The 20,751-nt window shown below is 38.3% G+C and overlaps 1 protein-coding gene across 1 annotated transcript in view; it reads right to left on the bottom strand.

Annotated features, from left to right (window-relative positions):
* The window catches only part of tecpr1b (tectonin beta-propeller repeat containing 1b), a 37,730-nt gene that overhangs the window by 15,063 nt on the left and 1,916 nt on the right, over positions 1–20,751 (bottom strand). The window contains exons 2-13 of the mRNA XM_081362875.1: positions 17,136–17,368; positions 14,159–14,344; positions 13,938–14,060; positions 13,384–13,500; positions 11,220–11,394; positions 9,188–9,285; positions 8,747–8,848; positions 6,531–6,661; positions 5,903–6,330; positions 4,168–4,256; positions 3,852–4,007; positions 1,135–1,284 (exon numbers count right to left, since the gene is read on the bottom strand). Of these exons, the coding sequence (XP_081219001.1) occupies positions 1,135–1,284; positions 3,852–4,007; positions 4,168–4,256; positions 5,903–6,330; positions 6,531–6,661; positions 8,747–8,848; positions 9,188–9,285; positions 11,220–11,394; positions 13,384–13,500; positions 13,938–14,060; positions 14,159–14,344; positions 17,136–17,363 (1,983 nt within the window). The 5' untranslated portion in view covers positions 17,364–17,368. The remainder of the gene's footprint in view (positions 1–1,134; positions 1,285–3,851; positions 4,008–4,167; positions 4,257–5,902; positions 6,331–6,530; positions 6,662–8,746; positions 8,849–9,187; positions 9,286–11,219; positions 11,395–13,383; positions 13,501–13,937; positions 14,061–14,158; positions 14,345–17,135; positions 17,369–20,751) is intronic.

Below are 20,751 nucleotides of genomic sequence, written 5' to 3'. Positions count from 1 at the left end.
AACATACTGGGTCACATGGGGCACGTTCAAGCTCAAACCAGTGCGCAACGTTTTGCTACGACTGGGTCTGGGACTGCAACAGACTGGGTAATCTGACTAATCAGAGCAGAGTAGACAAATCACAACAGACTGGGTCATCTGACCAATCAGAGCAGAGTAGACCAATTATAACAGACTGGGTCATCTGACCAATCAGAGCAGAGTAGACCAATCACAACAGACTGGGTCATCTGACCAATCAGAGCAGAGTAGACCAATCACAACAGACTGGGTCATCTGACCAATCAGAGCAGAGTAGACCAATCACAACAGACTGGGTCATCTGACCAATCAGAGCAGAGTAGAACAATTACAACAGACTGGGTCATCTGACCAATCAGAGCAGAGTAGACCAATTATAACAGACTGGGTCATCTGACCAATCAGAGCAGAGTAGACCAATCACAACAGACTGGGTCATCTGACCAATCAGAGCAGAGTAGACCAATTATAACAGACTGGGTCATCTGACCAATCAGAGCAGAGTAGACCAATCACAACAGACTGGGTCATCTGACCAATCAGAGCAGAGTAGACCAATCACAACAGACTGGGTCATCTGACCAATCAGAGCAGAGTAGACCAATTATAACAGACTGGGTCATCTGACCAATCAGAGCAGAGTAGACCAATCACAACAGACTGGGTCATCTGACCAATCAGAGCAGAGTAGACCAATCATAACAGACTGGGTCATCTGACCAATCAGAGCAAAGTAGATCAATCACAACAGACTGGGTCATCTGACCAATCACAACAGACTGAGTCATCTGACCAATCACAACAGAGTAGGCTCACAGGAAGGAGAGGTTTAGAGAGACTGAATCCTTTATCAAACAGTTTCAGACTCTGTGATGCTGCAATGTATCTTTATAATGTGTGTTTTGCCCTTGCATGTAAACCTATTGTAGAAAACCTCAAAAACAAAATTATGAACCTTTAAAATAGCATAATAGGGGCACTTTAAAGAAGATTATGCAAATACAGGATCATGGCTGGTAAGATGTAAGATTATATGCATTTTGGACCCTGTGTGTGTTTTATGTCATAGAGATCCTTTTTTATCCAAATGTGCTGATCATAAGGGCTTTTTACCCAGGTACTGAAGTCTTGTTGCGACGGAGTTGCCAGTAAGATGGGTCTTCTCTGCCTGGTCCTCTCTGCTGTGTACACCGCCACAGTGTACAGAGAGTCCCTCAACACGGGCACCAGGGCCGTCACCTCCTTTATCACAGCATACAGATACTGACACACACATCAGGACAATCATGGGATTAAATTACAGTCTCATATTTTCAAAAACACAAACAAATTTTGATCTTCATTTGTAATGACATTCACTGACATCCACAAACTGTAATAATTTAATTTTGCTTTTGAACTCATCTTTTAAAAATGTAGGCAACATGTGTCTGTTGATATACTACACACCCATGTGAAAAAGAAGTGCATTTAACTGAACTGAATTGTTGTGTGCTTCAAATCTTTAATGTTTAATTGAAAAAAAAAACAAAAAACTGTAGCCTACTTGCAGATAATATGAATGAAATAAAAGCCACTTTAGTGGGCTTTAAGTGAATACACATTTGTGACACATTTGTTTCTTAGCACACTTTTCCCTCTGGTGCTCTTCGGTCATTTTTGACTTGATTTTACGTTTTGTTTTTAAAAAAAAAAAATGTACATGATCGTAATGGTACAAAACTTGGTAAAAGTTTTGGTACTTGCTATGTTAAAAAGGGTTAGTTCGCCCATTTAAGACATGAAGTTGTATGCAATCCTTACCAGCACTATAGTGCATACACAATGACCCACTCTGTGGTCACCTCCCTGGTCAGAGTTCTGGCCGCTCGAAGTTTTTCAAGAAAGTATTCCCGGTTAGTTTCCGGGGCCTCAAAACTGTGCGTTTTTACGTGAAAAAATTATATGCGTTTCAAAGCTTGATTAATTTACATCACAAAAAACACTCCGGGCAAAATTCATATCTCAGTTTTAATCGGCACTATTTTCTTTCCATTTCTATCAATCCGCGCTGCTGTCAACGTCAACAGTGCGCACGTTCCGATGTGCAGGGATCACCGTTCAGATTCCATCGTTATATCCCTATATACTGTTTTTATATTAGACCTCTTTTCACGTGATTTCCACTGGAGTCTAAACATCAGCTTGTTTACCGTACAGTTTAGACATGGGATTATAAAGTTAGTAAATAGAGCTTACCTGTGGTAGGCCTACTGGTACAGCAAAACTCTTTAAAATCTTTTTTTTTTCTCCTTGGTTGGGGATGTAATCGTCTTCGCTGAAGTGAGCACTGCACACACGAAAATCCTTTATTCTGGATATTTTAGCTCCCGCAGAGTAGCCGATGGCAACCAGCCAAAGCGGTCTAATAGCTATCCGAAACAGGAAAACGATGGAATCTGAACGGTGATCCCGGCACATTCTTGTGGTCACAACCTGGGAATTTACAAGTTCGCACCATTGTTAATTTTGTACTTTTTACGTCGTTGTCATTCGATTGTGTAAACACTACTTCATATGGAACAGCTGATCGGAACGTGCGCACTGTTGACGTTGACAGCAGCGCGGATTGATAGAAATGGAAAGAAAATAGTGCCGATTAAAACTGAGATATGAATTTTGCCCGGAGTGTTTTTTGTGATTTAAATTAATCAAGCTTTGAAACGCATATAATTTTTTCACGTAAAAACGCACAGTTTTGAGGCCCCGGAAACTAACCGGGAATACTTTCTTGAAAAACTTCGAGCGGCCAGAACTCTGACCAGGGAGGTGACCACAGAGTGGGTCAGTGTGTATGCACTATAGTGCTGGTAAGGATTGCATACAACTTCATGTCTTAAATGGGCGAACTAACCCTTTAACACAGAAAATAGTCACACTTGTGCTCCTCGTGGCATTGGAAATGAATGGGAGATGAATTTCATCTAGTGGAGACGTTTGGTACTGCGGCCCAAACTAAATCTGACTGAAAGCTCATTTTTTGAGATATCAAGCTCAAATTTGGAACACAACTTGTTTAGATTGGCTTTGATTTTCTTGCAGTTTTAGAGTAAAATGTGTTTTTGAAAATATATATTTCATATAAAAAATGTAAATAGTATTTTTGTGCATTTTTAATAACAATAAACAAATTTTTTTTAACCTTTTTTCACTTCAGCAATAATTTGCCAAGTGTCGTCTTTAAAAAGTGATCAAACTCAAGTCTGTGCTCTAAAGCATTCAAGATTTACGACAGTTTAAGTTGGAAATTTAAATTTTCAGATCTATGCTCGAAAAGTTAATAAATGGATTTTAAATACAGTGTAAATATAATTTAGTACCATAAAATTCCCTAAAAATACAAAATATTAAATAAAAAAACATGGTTCCACTTTATTTCGATAGTCCACTTTAGACATTCTACTAACTATAAGTAACTTTTCAACTACATGTCAACTAACTCTCATTAGAGTATTAGTAGACTGTTAGGTTATGGTTAGGTGTTAGGGTTCGGGTTAAGAGAATAAGTTTACTTGTAGTTGCCAAGTTACTTATAGTCAGCAGAATATCTGTTGGGGGAGCATCAAAATAAAGTGTTAGCATACAGTCTACTAATACTCTAATGCCAGTTAGTTGACATCTAGTTGCAAAGTTACTTATAGTTAGTAGGATGTCTAAAGTGGACTATCGAAATAAAGTGTTACCAAAAACATTATCAAACTAAAATATAGACATGCGACGAGCACCAGAGGCAGACTTTAAAAAAGTGCACTTTGTAGTAATAATGAGGGAACAAGGGCACGGTGTGCTACCTTCTTCTCCATGTGTTGAGTGTAGTAGAGGTAAAGTATGTCTCCTGTCTGAGCTCCGGCACCGGTGACCTGCTCCAGTGTCACGCTGACATCCTCCCACTCATGAGGAGGCCAGTCCCTCCACCAACACATACGACCTGTCGTCACACGCACGGACTGACACACACACACACACACACACACACACACACACACACACACACACACACACACACACACACACACACACACACACACACACACACACACACACACAGAGCATGATTTGAGATCCACCATTGACTTATTCTCTCATGTGCCGCTCACAGTGCAGTACCTTCTCCACGGCGGCTCCTGGTTCTGTGTGTGTGTCTGTGTGTGAAGCACCGAGGGCAGGGGTGATGGCTGGAGAGAGCGGCCCGGTATCTGAGAGAATCAAACACAGTAGAGACTTGCTTTTATATCACCAAACCTCCCTGCTAATTTCTTTGATTTCTTTTTTTTTATATATATAATTGAGGGAGTGACATCATTCACCCTGTTTACCCTTACACTACCGTTCAAAAGTTTATTTAATGTTTTGGTAGATGTCTCTAATGCTCAACAAAGATGTATTTGTAAAAACAGTACAATTGTGAAATATTATTGCAATAAAAAAAAATAAAAAAAGTATAATGTATTTGCAAATGTAATTTATTCCTGTGATCAAAGCTGAATTTACAGCATCATTACTCCAGTCTTCAGTGTCACATGATCCTTCAGAAATCATTCTGATATGATGATTTGATGCTTAAGAAACATTTGTGATTATTATCAATGTTGAAAGCAGTTATGCTGTGCAATATTTCTGTGGAAACCATGATAATTTTTTGATGAATACAAAGTAAAAAAAAACAAAACAAAAAAAACGCATTTCTTTGAAATAGAAAGCTTTTGTAACATTATAAATCTTTACTGCCACTTTTGATCAGTGTGATGCATTCCCAGACAGCAACATCCGGCCCACATCTGGTACATTTTGATTGAACGTGTACCAGATGTAGCCCTGATCTGGGCCGACACTAATGCAGAATAAAATATTTATTTAATGGGGATGTGCATTGTCCCTGGTAAGCTCAGAATTGAGAACATGCTGTGACTATACAAATCACAACATGTAAATAGGAAAATGTTGGCGATATTTTGTCACTTATTGGGAGCAGTATGCTAGCTGGAGCCGTTTACCTCCAGTCTTTGTGCTAAGCTAGGCTAGCGGTGCGTGCGTCAGAGTTACGGCATGCACGGAGATGAGAAGGGTATGCATGGACTTATCTAACTCTGGGGGATACGGTGAATAAGCTAAAGTCCCAAAAAGTCGGCGTGTTCCTTTAAATGTGCAACAATACTGACGGTGAATGTAGTACACTGTGATGATTTTTTACTAGTCAAGGCCATTACTAACCATTTCTGCAATGGCCTTTATCCCCAAAACATTATGAATATAAAATTAAGCCATTAAAATCAAATGTCAAATTCCTTATCTCTCATGTCTATTTCATGTTCATATTCAAATGTGGCGCATGATCGATTATGAGACGCATGAGAACCTGTGCTGTATGGCATCATTAATGTCACACGTTTTGATGTGGCATTATTGAATATATACCATTGTGAAACTGAATATTGTGTATGTGTTGAATAAACTGCTTTATGATACTTTTAACTTGTCTTTAATCTTGGCAGCCTCGGTCAATTCAGGCATTTGCACATTCTGACAAACCGGTTACACTTTACTTAAAGCCTTTATATATATACAACGCATTATAAAAGTATTAATTATGCCCTGTAATGCATTGTATGATCTCATGAATCACATTGTTACACCTTTAGAAAGTGTAATGCATTAAAACAACCAATATTAATAGCAAATATTAAAATGCATTTGAACTTTGGTTACAATTATTTATGAAAAGACATAACGCGTTGGCCAACATCAATACCTACAATGCATTATACATAGAGGCTTTAAGTGAAGTGTTGGGAATGACATGAGGGTGAGTAAATGATGAACTATCCCTTTAACTGGGTTGCACCTGAGGTGTTAAACCAGTCGACATGTGATCTGGAATGGATGTCACATCCTCCACCGGTTACCCAGGCCCAGGGCGGCGTGTCCTCCTGCTCTACCGTGTTGTGCTGGAGCTCGATGGGATACGTGGCCACTGAGCTCCTGGGAACCGAGGCCTTCATCTCCTCCAGGTCTACATTGCTCCATGGTGTCGGGACAGAGGAACCGGACTCTTGGCCGGTCACCTGGTCTCCCTCAGGTACATTGGGAGGCACTGTCGGGTCGTGTAGTGGAGCGGAGCGATCCGACACCAGCGCAGAGATAAAGCTGTCACTCGTGATCTTGGGAACACGTGGCTTCGGGATGTCCGTGTCGTCACAGCCCAGAACGGATCCCTGGGAAGGAGCGGTGACATCACCACCGAACACACCGGCATCACCGTCCACACGGACACTGGGAAAGACACAGAGCCATTCAGAGCACTGAGAGCGCCACAGCGCCATCTGCTGGACGGACGTGAAACATGAGGATCCTGCTGGACTAGTGCCCCATCAATAAAGCTCAAGTGACCCTTCATCAACACCAAAACCTCTGGATCCTATTTAAATAGGCCATGTCGTGAATCACTGTTCTGTACAGTGTTTTTCCACTACCTGGAATGATTTATGCTTTTGCTGCTTTCAAGCTGGGCCGACACTGCGACCCATGACCTTCCGGTGACCTCTGTGCCTGTCACGCCATGACGAAAATACACGGTCCGGTCATCGCTGCCAACACCCCAAACCTGCGTCACAGAAAAACACACATAAAATATAGAGATTATATATATATATATATATATATATATAAATATATACATACATCACATCACTATATCTTCTTCAAGCTGAGATATCAAAACATTTGGGACAAAATTTCTCATGTATCCTCTAAACATTAAAAGTTTCCTTAAAAGCCTCTATTTTAGTAACTTCACACTGATTCACACACTTAGATTCACACAAAGCTTTTGAATGGCCGTGTTTACATTGGAAGTTCGGAGAGGGTCTGACAACTGGATATTAGGGTTATTATAAATATACGATCGCAGAGACCCATCTCAATAATACACAATATAATAAAATCAACTGCATTATAGCGAAGTTGGCATCAGAAAATCATCATGTTATGAGACAATCTTCTAATCTTTTCTTTTTATGTGCTGACATAGTTCTCACAGACAGGCTATTGTTTCTGAGTAAGTCAAATTGAGGAACAGGTTCAAAATATGAGCGTCCCAGCTGAGCTGAACACACGGTCCAAGCGGTTAGTAATGAAATGTGAAGTATGGAATGGCGGAGTGCGGCCAAACTCAAATTAGACGCTCCCATATGGCTGTGCGCGGGTGAAAGAATTGGAGGTGTATATATATGGCTGGGCTGAGCCAGGCGGTCTAAGGGTCAAGTTACAGAGAGAGAGAGAGATGCAGAGAGAAGGTTTGCATCGCTTGCAAACTCCACACTGAGACTCAGTGGCTCTAGTAATCAACACCCACGGACACCCAACTCCATCAGACCTTACATTCCTGTCCTGGCGGGAAGGAGGAGCCAGTGTGAGCTGGAGAAGCTGATTGGACGATGGGTGTTTGTGCGTATAACATGGACAGTGAATACAGTCGGGCTTTTGTGCTGTGTGCACATATTGGTCTGAGGATCTAATGATGGTTAATCCTCGAAGCTTCATGTGAGAACAGGAGTGTAACCAGAGCTGTCTGCCCCCCCCTCCCGGCCCACAGCAGATGGGCGTCCCCCAAGGGCAAGTACTGGGACCCCTAGAGTTGTCCACACAGGAGAAAATGATTATTACAATATCACCAGATGAAATATGATATTAGCAACAGTGATTAAAGCGTGGTGTGAGTGCAATGAACTCTATTCAGATTGATTCATCGCTTGTTAGTGAAGTTTGCAAAGGAAAAAGATCACTATTATTATCGCTGATACTAACAGCAAATGATTTGAACAAACCCAGAACCCAAACCCAGAACCCTAACTATTAAACTTATCTTGCCATGCACTTTTTGCACCTCTTTTGATACCTCAAATCATGTGGCTTGCTGGGATTACTTTTCTAAGTGATAAGATTTTTGATTTTCACCTGGTACATCCTGTTTTTGGTTCGTTTAGATGTCTTTGGTCCGTGTTGCAATCTTAAATCAGTCAAACCTCACCAGAGTTTATCCCAAAACGAAGAACGAAAAAAGGACTACACAGTGAGTATATCAGAGTCTTAACAGAGCAATCGTCAGGGTTCGTTTTTAAATCGAACAAAACAAGCCAAGTGTGAACACAGCCTTAAAGTCCCTCTGTATATATTTATCAATAATTGTATCCCTTAAAACTCATCTTTGATCACCAAAATGACATATTTAAACGTTTTTTTCCTTGAAAAAAATTCCATGTAACCACACCTTTGCCTCATTTAGTATACGCGGTTTTATGAATATGCAAATTAGCCCCCCCCCCCCCCACTCACTCACACCAGCTCAGAGATCCACTGGTTGACGATCAAGTGGCAGACTCAGCAATGGTGAATACTCAGAAAATACTCAGCAATGGTGTTCACTTATGAAATTGCACATGTTTTGTCTTAAAGCATATTAAAAACACCACATAGACACATAAACAACATTAAAAGCTTGATTTCCACCACAGGGGAACTTTAAGGCCCCCCAATGTCAAAGACAAAATTCAAAGGTCCCCTTACATGATGTCAGTTTACATGTTTACATGTTACAGTATACGAAGCACCTGGCAGAAAACTGCTCTAAAGAGAGTGTGTTTATTGTTAGACAGTATGGCAGTAAAATATGATACTCCACTCATCTCACCTGGTCATTGGGCCCCACGCTGAGCATCACCATCTCTCCACCAATGCTGATCCAGCCTGAGCCAGTGGGATTGTGGGAATTCACACCCCTCCTGAACCAGACCTATCACACACACACACACACACACACACACACACACACACACACACACACTCATGCACTGAACTCTTTATGCAACAATAAACATTTCAGTAATATGCTACACTGTCACAGGACGAGGCATCCAGGTATCATCTGGGTCATTTCTACTCCATTTTTAGATGAAAATGGACAGTGAAGTTGCACAATTACTCTGATGGCAAGAAAATAATTATTACAGAATTTTTTTAATTTCTTAAAGTAATCCTTTAAATTAATAGCACTAAATGAATGTGCAAAACCCATAGCCGTAATATTAATGTCAAGGCGAAGCGGTGTACAGAGCATTAAATATCGTCTTACTTTGTTGTCCTTAGTAACGGCCCAAACGACACCGACGCCCACTGCAACATGAACGGCTCCTTTCTGACTTGGAGACTCAACTAGATCCCACGATGAGCCTGAAAACATGCAAACCTCTCCGTTGAAGATTAGACTTCAACACAGATGCTCGACATACCCTTGTGTAAAAGAAGTACACCTCAGCATACTTTTAAACAGAGTACTTATTATGGAAATAATATACTTTAAAAGAATGTAGGTAAGTGCAAACTGAATTAATTAGCTGAACTCAAGAGTGCTTTTTTGACCCACTTAAGTAGGAATTAAACACATCTTTATATGTAAAAATTTCATATTTCTATTGTCTTTGAAATACGATTAAAGTTACTGCTGAATGTACTGACAAACATTTATGATAAACTAAATTATACTCATGTCGTTTCTATTAGAACTTTTATGTCATGTATTTAAATATATTTATAACTATATAATGAAGTTGCAATTAAGTTTTAATGTATAATTGAATAACACACTACAGTTAAAATTATAATCAAGTATTTCACATGTGATTTAGTGTGTTGGTCAACACATCAAAATAAGTGCACTTCTTTTGTGTATGACACATTTTCAAAACATAATGACTTAAAATGTACTTTAAAAATTTGACATTAATTACAAAGTGCACTTTTTCTACATAAGTGTGTTAAGAAATAGTCATGAAAGTGTCTCTCTTCAAGTGGCCTTTTGTTTCATTACTATTATATTATCTGCAAGTAGTTTTTAAAAATATAATTTTAGGATTTGAAGTACACTACAAGTGCACATCCAATACAATTAAGCACACTTCTTTTTCTCGAGTGTAGTTTCAGGCACAGTTGACCTCAAACGAGTCTGGACTATTAAGCTACACTAAAAATTACTGTATTATGTTAGGTTTCAATAGATGCACTACAAAACAAAGACAAAAAGTACTGAGACACTTTGCAGTTGTCAAGCATTAGTTGATCATGTTGATAATTAATGTGATCCTCAACACCTGTGTGAACTTTAGGACTGACTTCATACGTCCACTAAAAATCACCAGCTGATTCAAAGACAATGGGCCCTATTTTAACGATCTGAAACGCAAGTGTCAAACGCGAAACGTAAGTAACTTAGTGGGCGGATCTCGGGCGCTGTTGCTATTATACCGCGGGATAAATGACTCATGCGCCCGACCCAAATCTAAAATGGGTTGGTCTGAAATAGCTACATTACTCATAGATGTGGTTTGGGCGTAACGTGAAATAAACCAATCAGACCGACATCTCACATTCCCTTTATCACGCTTGTTCAATGGCGGATTGCTATTATAATGGCGGATTTGCCAGGCGCACGCCAGGAGCGGTTCACAGCCGAGGAGACCGACGTTCTCTTCAGGGCCGTAAAACACAGAGAAGTGACATTGGGGATAGGAGAAACCCACCCAAATTAGCGTCTGTTAAACAGGCGTATAATAATTTGGGTAAATGTGTAAGCTAGATTTATGTCTATTTTTTCACATCTTCATGGACACCACAATGATTTCCCTCGTGTGGTAATATTTTTCCTTGTTATTATGTATGGTTTGTAAAAATGAAAACTGCTGCGTCTGTGTAGATGAGAGAAGCAAAGTGTATGTGCGTTGTGCACACGCTACATTATGGCCAAGCATGCACCTTTAAAATAGCATCTGAATAACAATTGTTTTCTGAAACTGCAAAATAGCACCAGGGAACGTTCGTGCCGGAACACGCCTCCTGTTTTCGCTGAACCGGCCCCGGGAGCGCAAGTGCATTCCCTAATTTACCGACGTGTGGATTTCACATGTTTATCTGCAATGACAAGTGTGGCGCAAGTGTCTTACATGCTCTTTAGGGCCTCTGTGTGCTCATACCTCTTTCATGCTATTGACATGACCGTGACCATGATCACAGTTTGACTGTAAATAGATGTCATTCAAAGCGTGTACTGTATGTTCTGCATTCTGTATGTGTGAATTCAAAGGACAGGAATAAATCTGTTAGTGTCAGACCTTTAGGACAGTCTTTACTGATGCCCGTCCTGGCCAGCAGTTGTCCATCCCAGAGAACGGCCCACAGCAGGTCTTTCGGGCCGGCGCTGACCTGTGCCACCTCTCGGGGAACCTGGACGGGCTCCCATCGTGTCCCCTCCGGGTTCTGCTGCCTGATGCCTGTGCGGGACCACAGCTGTGTAGAGATAACACACACACACACACACACACACACACACACACCTGAGATCTGTATGGTGGCAGGAATAGAATTTCATCACATCATAAACATGACAAAACATTCAGCGAGTGTTTAAATTAACCACTAGGCTGGGAAATTGTTCAGATTCTTGTGAGCAAGTGGTTAATCCATAAGGAGGTGTTGGCTGAGCTCAAAATATAAAGGGGACGTCACAGAAGAGCAGTGAGCTCTAGTGGTCACAAAACTGCCCTGCAACTGCAAACAGGTGAACACTGTTTACACGACACCGTTTTCAACTAAAACGTAAAACTTTTTATGCGTTTTGGCCGTTTGTTTGACTCACGTTACACGACAACGACGCTTTGGCTGGCTGAAAACGCAAACTTTTGAAAACGGGATTCAAAGGGTAACGTACTGTACGTTTACATGACAACGATATGCTTAAAACCGAGACGTTTTTCCTCTGAGTTTTCCACATACAGATGACACCATTGTCAAAACGATCCCCATTCACACGGATCCGCATAAACGACTAAAAACTCTGTATTCTGCTGTCAGGCCATTAGATGGCGATGATACACTATAGACTGAACACCTAATACGCATGTGCATGACGTCATCGTCTTCAGAGATTTGCGTTTTTGTCGTTTACACGTAGACTGGTTTCAAAAGTTTGTGTTTTCCGGTACCCAAAACACCGTTTTCTTGTAAACGAACGGCCAAAACACATAAAAAGTCTTAAGTTTTTAGTAGAAAACAGTGTCGTGTAAACAACAAAAACGTGAATGTCTGTAGACGATGACGTCATGCACATGTGTATTAAGTGTTCACTGTTCAGTCTATAGTGTTTCAGCGCCATCTAATGGTCTGGCAGCAGAATACAACGTTTTTAGTCGTTTTTGCTGATCCGTGTGAATGAGGATCGTTTTGAAAATGGTGTCGTCTGTGCGTAGAAAACTCATAGGAAAAACTTCTCCGTTTTAAGCATATCGTTGTCTTGTAAACGTACCCTCAAACTAGTATAAATCGTTTCTGTTGATTGATATAAAGCCGAGATAAAACAACATACATGAAAAACTAAAACAAAATAAACTAAAATTAGAAATATTGCTCTGGCAACTCACTGAAATAATGTTTCAGTTTCAGCAATACAATTACTAAAACAAAAACTGAAAAAGATAAATATATAAATTAAATTAAATTAAATAAAAATTAAATTAAATAAATATATTTAATATATTAATTAGCTTTATTATTAAATAAATTAAAGCTTAATAAAAATATTTAAAAAACAATTAAATCACAAAAAGCACAACAAAATGACTAAAACTTAAACTGTATTAATAAATACTGTAACATTATATCAACACTACGAAAGCAACAGCCTTTGAACACACTGAATCACAGAACAGGACAGCAGCGACCTCTAGTGGTCAGAAATCTGCAATGCAACCACAACAGCATCACTGCTTGAAGAGTTTTGGTAACACTTTAGTTTAGGATCCAATTCTCACTATTAACTAGCTGCTTATTTTTTTTAGGTTAATACATTGTAAAATGTAATTTATTCCTGTGATCAAAGCTGTAATTTCAGAATCATTACTCCAGTCTTCAGTGTCACATGATCCTTCAGAAATCATTCTAATGTGATGATTTGATGCTCAAGAAACGTTTCTGATTATTATCAGTGTTAAAAACAGTTGTGTTGCTCTTATTTCTGTGGAAACCGTAATTTTGTTTCAGGATTCTTTCATGAGTAGAACGTAAAAAACAGCATTTATTGGAAATAGAAATCTTCTGTAACATTATAAATGTCACTCTTGTATTAAATCAATGTGTCCTTGCTGAATAAAATTATTACTTTATTTCCATACTGACCTCAGACTTTTGAATGGTAGTGTATAGTTATGTACATTATATTCTGTGCAGTCAACAACAATGCACATGACTTGTGTTAAACCAGGCATATTCCTTTGCACAAACCTTCCCTTGTTGGGACACGGCCCACAGGTGAATGTGCTTCTCAGGGCTCATGTCCCAGCCTCCACAGCTGAGGTCAATGAAGGGCTCGGGCGGAGGTCTGCCCCGGTCCAGAGGCACCTGCACCAAAAACACACATTCTCAATGGGTGTTAAATATAGAGCATTAGATAACATAAGACTGTGACCCTGGACCACAAAACCAGTCACATGGGCGATTTATACATCATCTGAAAGCTGAATAAATTTCCATTGATGTATGGTTTGCTAGGATAGAGATACAACATTTGAATATCTGGAATCTGAGGGTGCAAAAAAATCAAAACATATGTTTTATATATTTACGGTAGGAAATTGACTAAATATCTTCATGGAACTTGATCTCATGATTTTTGGCATTAAAGAAAAATTTATAATTTTGACCCATACAATGTATTGTTGGCTATTGCCTCATATATACCCGTGCAACTTGTGACTGGTTTTGTGATTCAGGGTCACGATTGGTTGGCTGATCTTTGGCTGTTTAACACTGAAGTAACTACAGTTGATAGATTATACCTTGGCCCATGATCCCAGCGCTTTATATCTCCTGTAGCGAAGCCATCGCCTGCGACGGACACAGGAATTCCACTTCTTGTCTTTGCTGAAGGACGCAGGGAAGTCCACTGCATACTCCCAGCCCTGACAGCACAGGAGGAGGTTAGTGCGGGGTTTAGAGGGTAAGTGTAGAGTATAGGTTAGGTTTAGGATGGGTGAGTTTATGAGATTGTGTCCCTCACCCCAGTCTCCGTGGATTCTCTCCCACAGCTTTCATCATCCACGTACCAGTCGCCCTCCCACTCCCAGTTAGCCGACGGCAGCTCAAAGCTGTGAAGAGGCTGTGGGATCGAGCCGGACTCATCCGTCCACTGCCAGCGGTCTGTCGGGAGGAGTGTGTCTGTGTAACCTTCAACCGGGTTCCACCTCTGGAAAACACACAGAGAATATTAGCATATATATATACATATAATTCTAAAGCATTTATTAGTTTTTGTCAATATTAATTTTAACATTTACTAATAAAAAGTTCAAAAGTTGTATCAGTTCAAATAATTCAATTTAAATTTCAACTTTTACATGGCGTTTGAACATAAATGTTTGTTGGCAGTGTGTGTACACAACCACCCTATAATGGTAAAAGTCCACACACTCCTCTTTTTTTAATCCCCATAAATCATAAGCAGTGTCTCAGAACAAGCCGTTTGCAGATTGTAGCTTTTGTGACGTCATTAATGTTTAGACCCCGCCCACGACTGCTGACGGACTCTGTCCTATTAGCATAGACCCCGCCCTCAGTGAGCTGTACATCATCCGCCCTGTTTAACAGCAGCATTCAAGGAAGAAATGTATTCTTAATAAAGATGCTAACGTAGGGCCCTATGAAATCCGTTTAATTTTTTTCCCCAAATTCCGTTTTTTCTGTTGTAATTTTTCTGGGTCCCTTTTGTATTTTTTGTAAAAAAAAAAAAAAATTTAGTAATAAAAAAAAAAAAAGTGTAATTAATTGAAATCATTAAACGTATACAATTTAACAACAATTTATTAAAAGTTGAACAAAAATGACATGTTTAGGACTCTATGAAATAAGTTTTTTTTCCTCAAACTCAGTTTTATTTTTACCAAATTCTGTTTTCTGGATTCCTTTTTAATGGTTTAATTACATTTTAATAATAATAATAAAAAAGATGTCTAATTAATTTAATTCATCAAAACAACAATTTATATTTATAATTTATGTAAAAAAAAAATCTTTTCTATGAAATATATATATTTTTGTAAAATTCTGTGTTGTATATTTACATTTTTCTTGCAATCAAATGAAGGCATAAAACATTAATTTAATTGATCTTTTAATCATATAACAAAGTACTGCACAACAGGGCTTTACTGTTAAAATTAAAACATTGAATAATTAAAATATTAAAATATTAAGTTTTAAAAATAATTTGTTATTATTTTTGTGATTATTATTAATGTTAGTATTATTATTACATTGAAATGTAGCTAAATTCCAAATTCCTCAGTAATATATTTCTGTCACAATTTCTCAAGTTACATCAAACTTTTATTTTGACGGGTTGCCGTGAGTTTCTGTGTGTGTGTGATATGACAATAGTTTCACATGAAACAGTTAAATGCTGGTGAAGTGACTCTCAGGGCAGCTCTGGAGATGAAGTTCATGCATTCATGTCCTCATATAGTGAGACGGCAGAGGCTGAAATCACCGCAAGCGTCACGCGTGCGTGTGTGTGTGCAGGTAATGAAACCGACTTGCTATTTTTTTATCTATTAAAATTGACAAATTCCATGAAATTACGGTTTATACAGTTAATTCCATTTTTTATGACTGGTTTCCATGATTTCGTCCGCGTTTTCTCCATCGAGGAAATCATGGGGCCCTACTAAAGTTATTCGATCAAGAGCAGTGAGTGATTTTCTGTTTGATTCATATTAACAGTATAGCAGTAGGTACTGTATATTAAGCTTCTTTCACTTTAATACACAGATCTAATATACACATGTGGTTTCCTTACTTGCTGTTTACATTCACAGACATAACTGACTGGGTTTATGTGAACTTTGTGTGTTTTTGACATAGCCTTGTGTGTATTTGAAAGTTTAGCGCAATAAGACGTGAAAGAGGACTTAGTTGTAAAGGCTCCGCCCTCTTCTGGAAATGGGGGCGGGAGCAGCAGCTCATTTGCATTTAAAAGTACATGCACGAAAACAGAATGCTTTTCCTTCCACTCAAAAATGTGTATTTACAACAAGTATAATAAATGATCTGTGGGGTATTTTGAGCTGAAACTTCACAGACACATTCTGGGGACACCTGAGACTTACATTACATCTTGTAAAGAAGGGGCATAATAGTCTTTAATGGACCTGAGATAACATGAACTAACAATAACCTGTTGTATTTTCCTACTTCGTTTAGAAAAGTTAGTTAATGCATTAACTAATGTTTAAGACACCATGAAATCAAAATGGACAATTCTTGCTTTTAATGGATTATTGCAGTATAATATTGCAGTATTTATAAATGATGGTAAAACTTTATTTTACGGTGTCCTTGTTACATGTTACACGTACTTTACTATAGTAATAACTACAAATTATACATCATACCAGCTAACCCTAAACCAGTAAGTAAGTCAGTTAAACTTTATTGTCCTTAAAGGCAATTCTTTGTGTAGACAGCAATAGGAACAGTAGTATACACATACACATATTAACAACACAACACAACACATCAATTACAACAAACCAAACCCTATTCCTAACCCTGTATAAGTACAGTACAAGAAGTTAATTAATATTACTCATTACTTAAATCTATAATTACACAGTAACACCTTACAATAAAGTGTAACCTAAATGATTTATCTGTGCACATAATTTTGTGCTTTGTAATCTTGAATCAGAATAACATCCCCTCTGATGATGCGTTTACTGGCGTGAGGGCGGAGCAACCTGTCACTCACATGAGATCAGCCAATAGCAAACCACAACCATCCAATCAAATCCCCAAGGACAAAATCAAGCCCCGCCCGACATTTATTCTTGTTCAAGTAAGTTTCACTTCTACGTCACAATAGGGAAATAAAGAATATCGCAACTTCCGTTTCATGCCGACTTCAACAAATGGCCAGTATTTAATCATGCCAAATCGCAATTGAATTGAAAATTCGAGTAAGAAAATGAAACTGAGCACACCTGGTTTTCATAGGTCTCCTCCTGGTGGCGTATAGGCACTTGACTGGGATACACATTGAGATAGACGTGATGGTCGCAGCCGATGCCCCAGCAGCACTGATGAGAGCCCGTCACGCGCTTCAGCTCCAGCACTATATCAGCAGCGCGGCTCCAGCGGCCCCTAGGGGCCGACAGACTGAACACCCGCCCGTACACATCCACCGCCCACAGCAGCGACCCGGACATCATCGGCCCTGCAGAGCACACGCAGTCAACAGCACTACTGACCGTGCTTTACGAAATATACATAACATGGCTTATTCAGTACTGTCAAAAAGTATTAGGCATGTCAGTATTTTGACCAAAAAAACAAAATGGTTTTAAGCCAGTTATTTGTATCTTTTGAAGTAGTGTGTCAGTAGGAAATATCAGTTTACATTTCCAAACATTCATATTTTTGTAAGCACAAGGAGTCTGACAACAGCCTAAGAACTTCTCACAGTGCTGTAGCTTTGCAGGAAGGTTTCTTCAAGCGTCTTGGAGACAGTTGTTTTGGATTTAGTCTTGGTTTTTTCTGTTTCTTCATGTAATCACAGACGGACTCGATGATGGTGAGATCAGATCATACCGGCTGCTGTCAGACTCTGTGCGCTCACAAAAATATCACTGGATTATTACAATTAATGGCAAAATGGAAATGTAAACTGATATTTCCCACTGACACACTGCAGCAAAAGATATAAATAAAACCATTTTTTTGTTCAACATACTGACGTACCTACAGTAAGACTTTTGCACAGTACTATATACAGTGTGTATATATATATAATAAATACATATATACTGTATATAGTACTGTGCAAAAGTCTTATATATACTACCGTTCAAAAGTTTGTGGTCAATAAGAATTTGTTTATCAAGACTGCATATTTGAACAAAAATACAATAATATTGTGAAGCGAAAATTAAAGGATGTTTTCTAATTTAATATATTGTAAAATGTAATTTATTCCTGTGATCAAAGCTGAATTTTCAGCATCATTACTCCAGTCTTCAGTGTCACATGATCAGGGAACTACACTGCGACCAAAATGGTCGCATATGCGACCTTTTGAAATGCCATTGCGACCCTAATTTTGAATGGGTCGCAAATGTATCACTGATTATTTTTGTACCTATGTTTTAGGCAATATGCTATGATTTACTATGAGCATTTATTAAAACAGAAATGTGTATTTTAAGAATAGGCCTACGTTTTATAACGTGCTCTGCGCATTCAAAACATCAAGTTAACTTCAGCCCCACGACCGTTACTTAGATTAAAACGTAGCCTACCATTGTATCAGTGCTGCACGTCTATGGTGCTGCGCGAGCGGCTCTCTCTCTCATAAACACGGACGCGCGCACACGGAGAGAGAAAATAATTGTAAAATGAAAATTGACGGGCTATAGTTTACATTTAATATTTAACGTTTTATATTTTAACGTGTTCTAACGTGTGCGTTCCTCAGCGCGTACATGTGAAGCTCACATGCACTAAAAGCCTGTCTACCAGCGCCTGGATACTGGACTAAGTTATCTTTCGAGTCGTATTGTGCTTATACTGTTAAATACACACAAGGTTTACATAAACAAAGTCGGTTATGTCTAAAGTGAAAGCAAACTTGAGAAAAATGAGTAAATCTGCTTGTCAAATGCGTGTATATTAGACGCTTTGCGCGCAACTCTTAAAGAGACAGTAGCAATAGTAAACACGCTGCCGCTTGTCCTTAAAGGGATAGTTCACCCAAAAATAAAAAAAAATCTCATCATTAACGCACTCTAATGTTGTTCCAAACCTGTATTAATTTCCTTCTAATATTTTTCTAATATTAATATTTTGAAGAATGTGGCTATCCAGTAGCTGGTCCCCATTGACTTCCATAGGAGAAAAGTCACAGGGGTACATCAACTGTTTGGTTACCCACATTCTTCCAAATATCTTTTATTTTCAACAGAAGAAAGAAACTTATTCGAGTTTAAAACAACTTGAGAGAGTAAATTATGACAATTTGAATTTTTAAGAGAACTATTCCTTTAATGTTAATAAAATAAGTATCAACGTATAATTTATACAGTGAAGTCTATTTTGTTTTATTTTCATATTTGTTCATTTAATTACTTTCTTCAATGCTACTGTTAAATACACCTACTGAAGCTGAAAACATAAAACACTGTTTATTTAATTTGTATATTAAGTTGTGTATGTGTAATGTGTATCTTTGATCTTAATATTTAATAACAAAGAAAATAATGACAAATATTTTTATCTTCGCCCCTGTCTGCCATTTTTTAATATATGTTTTGTTACCTAAGGCTTTGTTTTTAAAATATGGACATTAGTTTGGATAATAAAATAATAAAATAAAAAATAATCGTGATAAAATCGTGAATCGCGATTTTCCTGAAAAAAAATCGTGATACGATATTTTTGTCATATCGCCCAACCCTAATTGGAATAATAAATTAAGTAGCCTATCTTAATTGTACACAATGTTCCTGTTATTTATTTTTATTTTTTTTACTGTTTTATGCCATAACAGCAATATTAATATCGGTTATTATCGGTATCGACCACAATTTTCACATCGGTGCATCACTACTTAAGAGTTCAGGAGTCTGCCCATCTGTGCCCATAGCTTGTTGAAATCCATTTAGCAGAAACTCTATCCCATTCCCAACCAATGTTAAAGGGTTAGTTCACCCAAAAATGAAAATTCTGTCAGTAATTACTCACCCTCATGTTGTTCCAACCGCGTAAGACCTTCGTTCATCTTCGGAACACAAATTAAGATATTTTTGATGAAATCTGAGCCATGTCTCACTCCTCCATAGGCTTCTATGTGACCGAAACTTGCTGGCCCAGAAAAGTTATTAAAGAGATCGTTAATATAGTCCAAGTGACTCCAGTGGCTCAATCTTAAGTATATCAAGCGACGAGAATACTTTTTGTGCGCAAAAACAAACAAAAATTACGACTTTATTCCACTATTCATTTCCTTCTCTCTGGACCTCTAGTTGGTTCGCGTAGTGTTTTTGCGCAGCGCGTCTGTGTTACACGTCACCACGTAGGCTCACTATTGGCCGACGACGGTCATGTGCACTCAAAAAAATGATTTTAGCTCTTTGTTCAATTTCATTAATTAAAATGAGCATATACAACACAACCCTTCATAGAAATGATTCCAGCTTAATTTCATTAAACATAATCAATGTAATTTTTAAAAAATTTGGTTTACCAAATTTTTTTTAATTGAGTCAACATGAATATTTTTCGTTCGTCTTAACCGGATGTCACTCAAAAAAAGAATTTTGGCCTCTTGTTAAAATAATTAATTACAATAAGCAAAAGTAACACAATTGTTTAATATTGTCACAACTTAATTTAATTGTGTTCAATCAACCTAATTCATTTGTGTGAAAACTACATGAATCATTGTTGCTGACATCTAACTGGGCAGTGGATCTGTAGTTCCCAGCATGCTTTGCAAGGGACTGCATTAAGAGGGTCAATTTAGGGAAAAAGTGTTATTTTATGTGTTTTTCAGTAAATGGAAAGATGTTGTTAGTTAATGTTAGTGTTTAATGTTCATTTATG

The sequence above is a fragment of the Scardinius erythrophthalmus genome, assembly GCF_964197995.2.
Source record: "Scardinius erythrophthalmus genome assembly, chromosome: 1".
Classification (NCBI taxonomy): domain Eukaryota; kingdom Metazoa; phylum Chordata; class Actinopteri; order Cypriniformes; family Leuciscidae; genus Scardinius; species Scardinius erythrophthalmus.
This window is presented reverse-complemented; position numbering and strand designations above follow the sequence as displayed.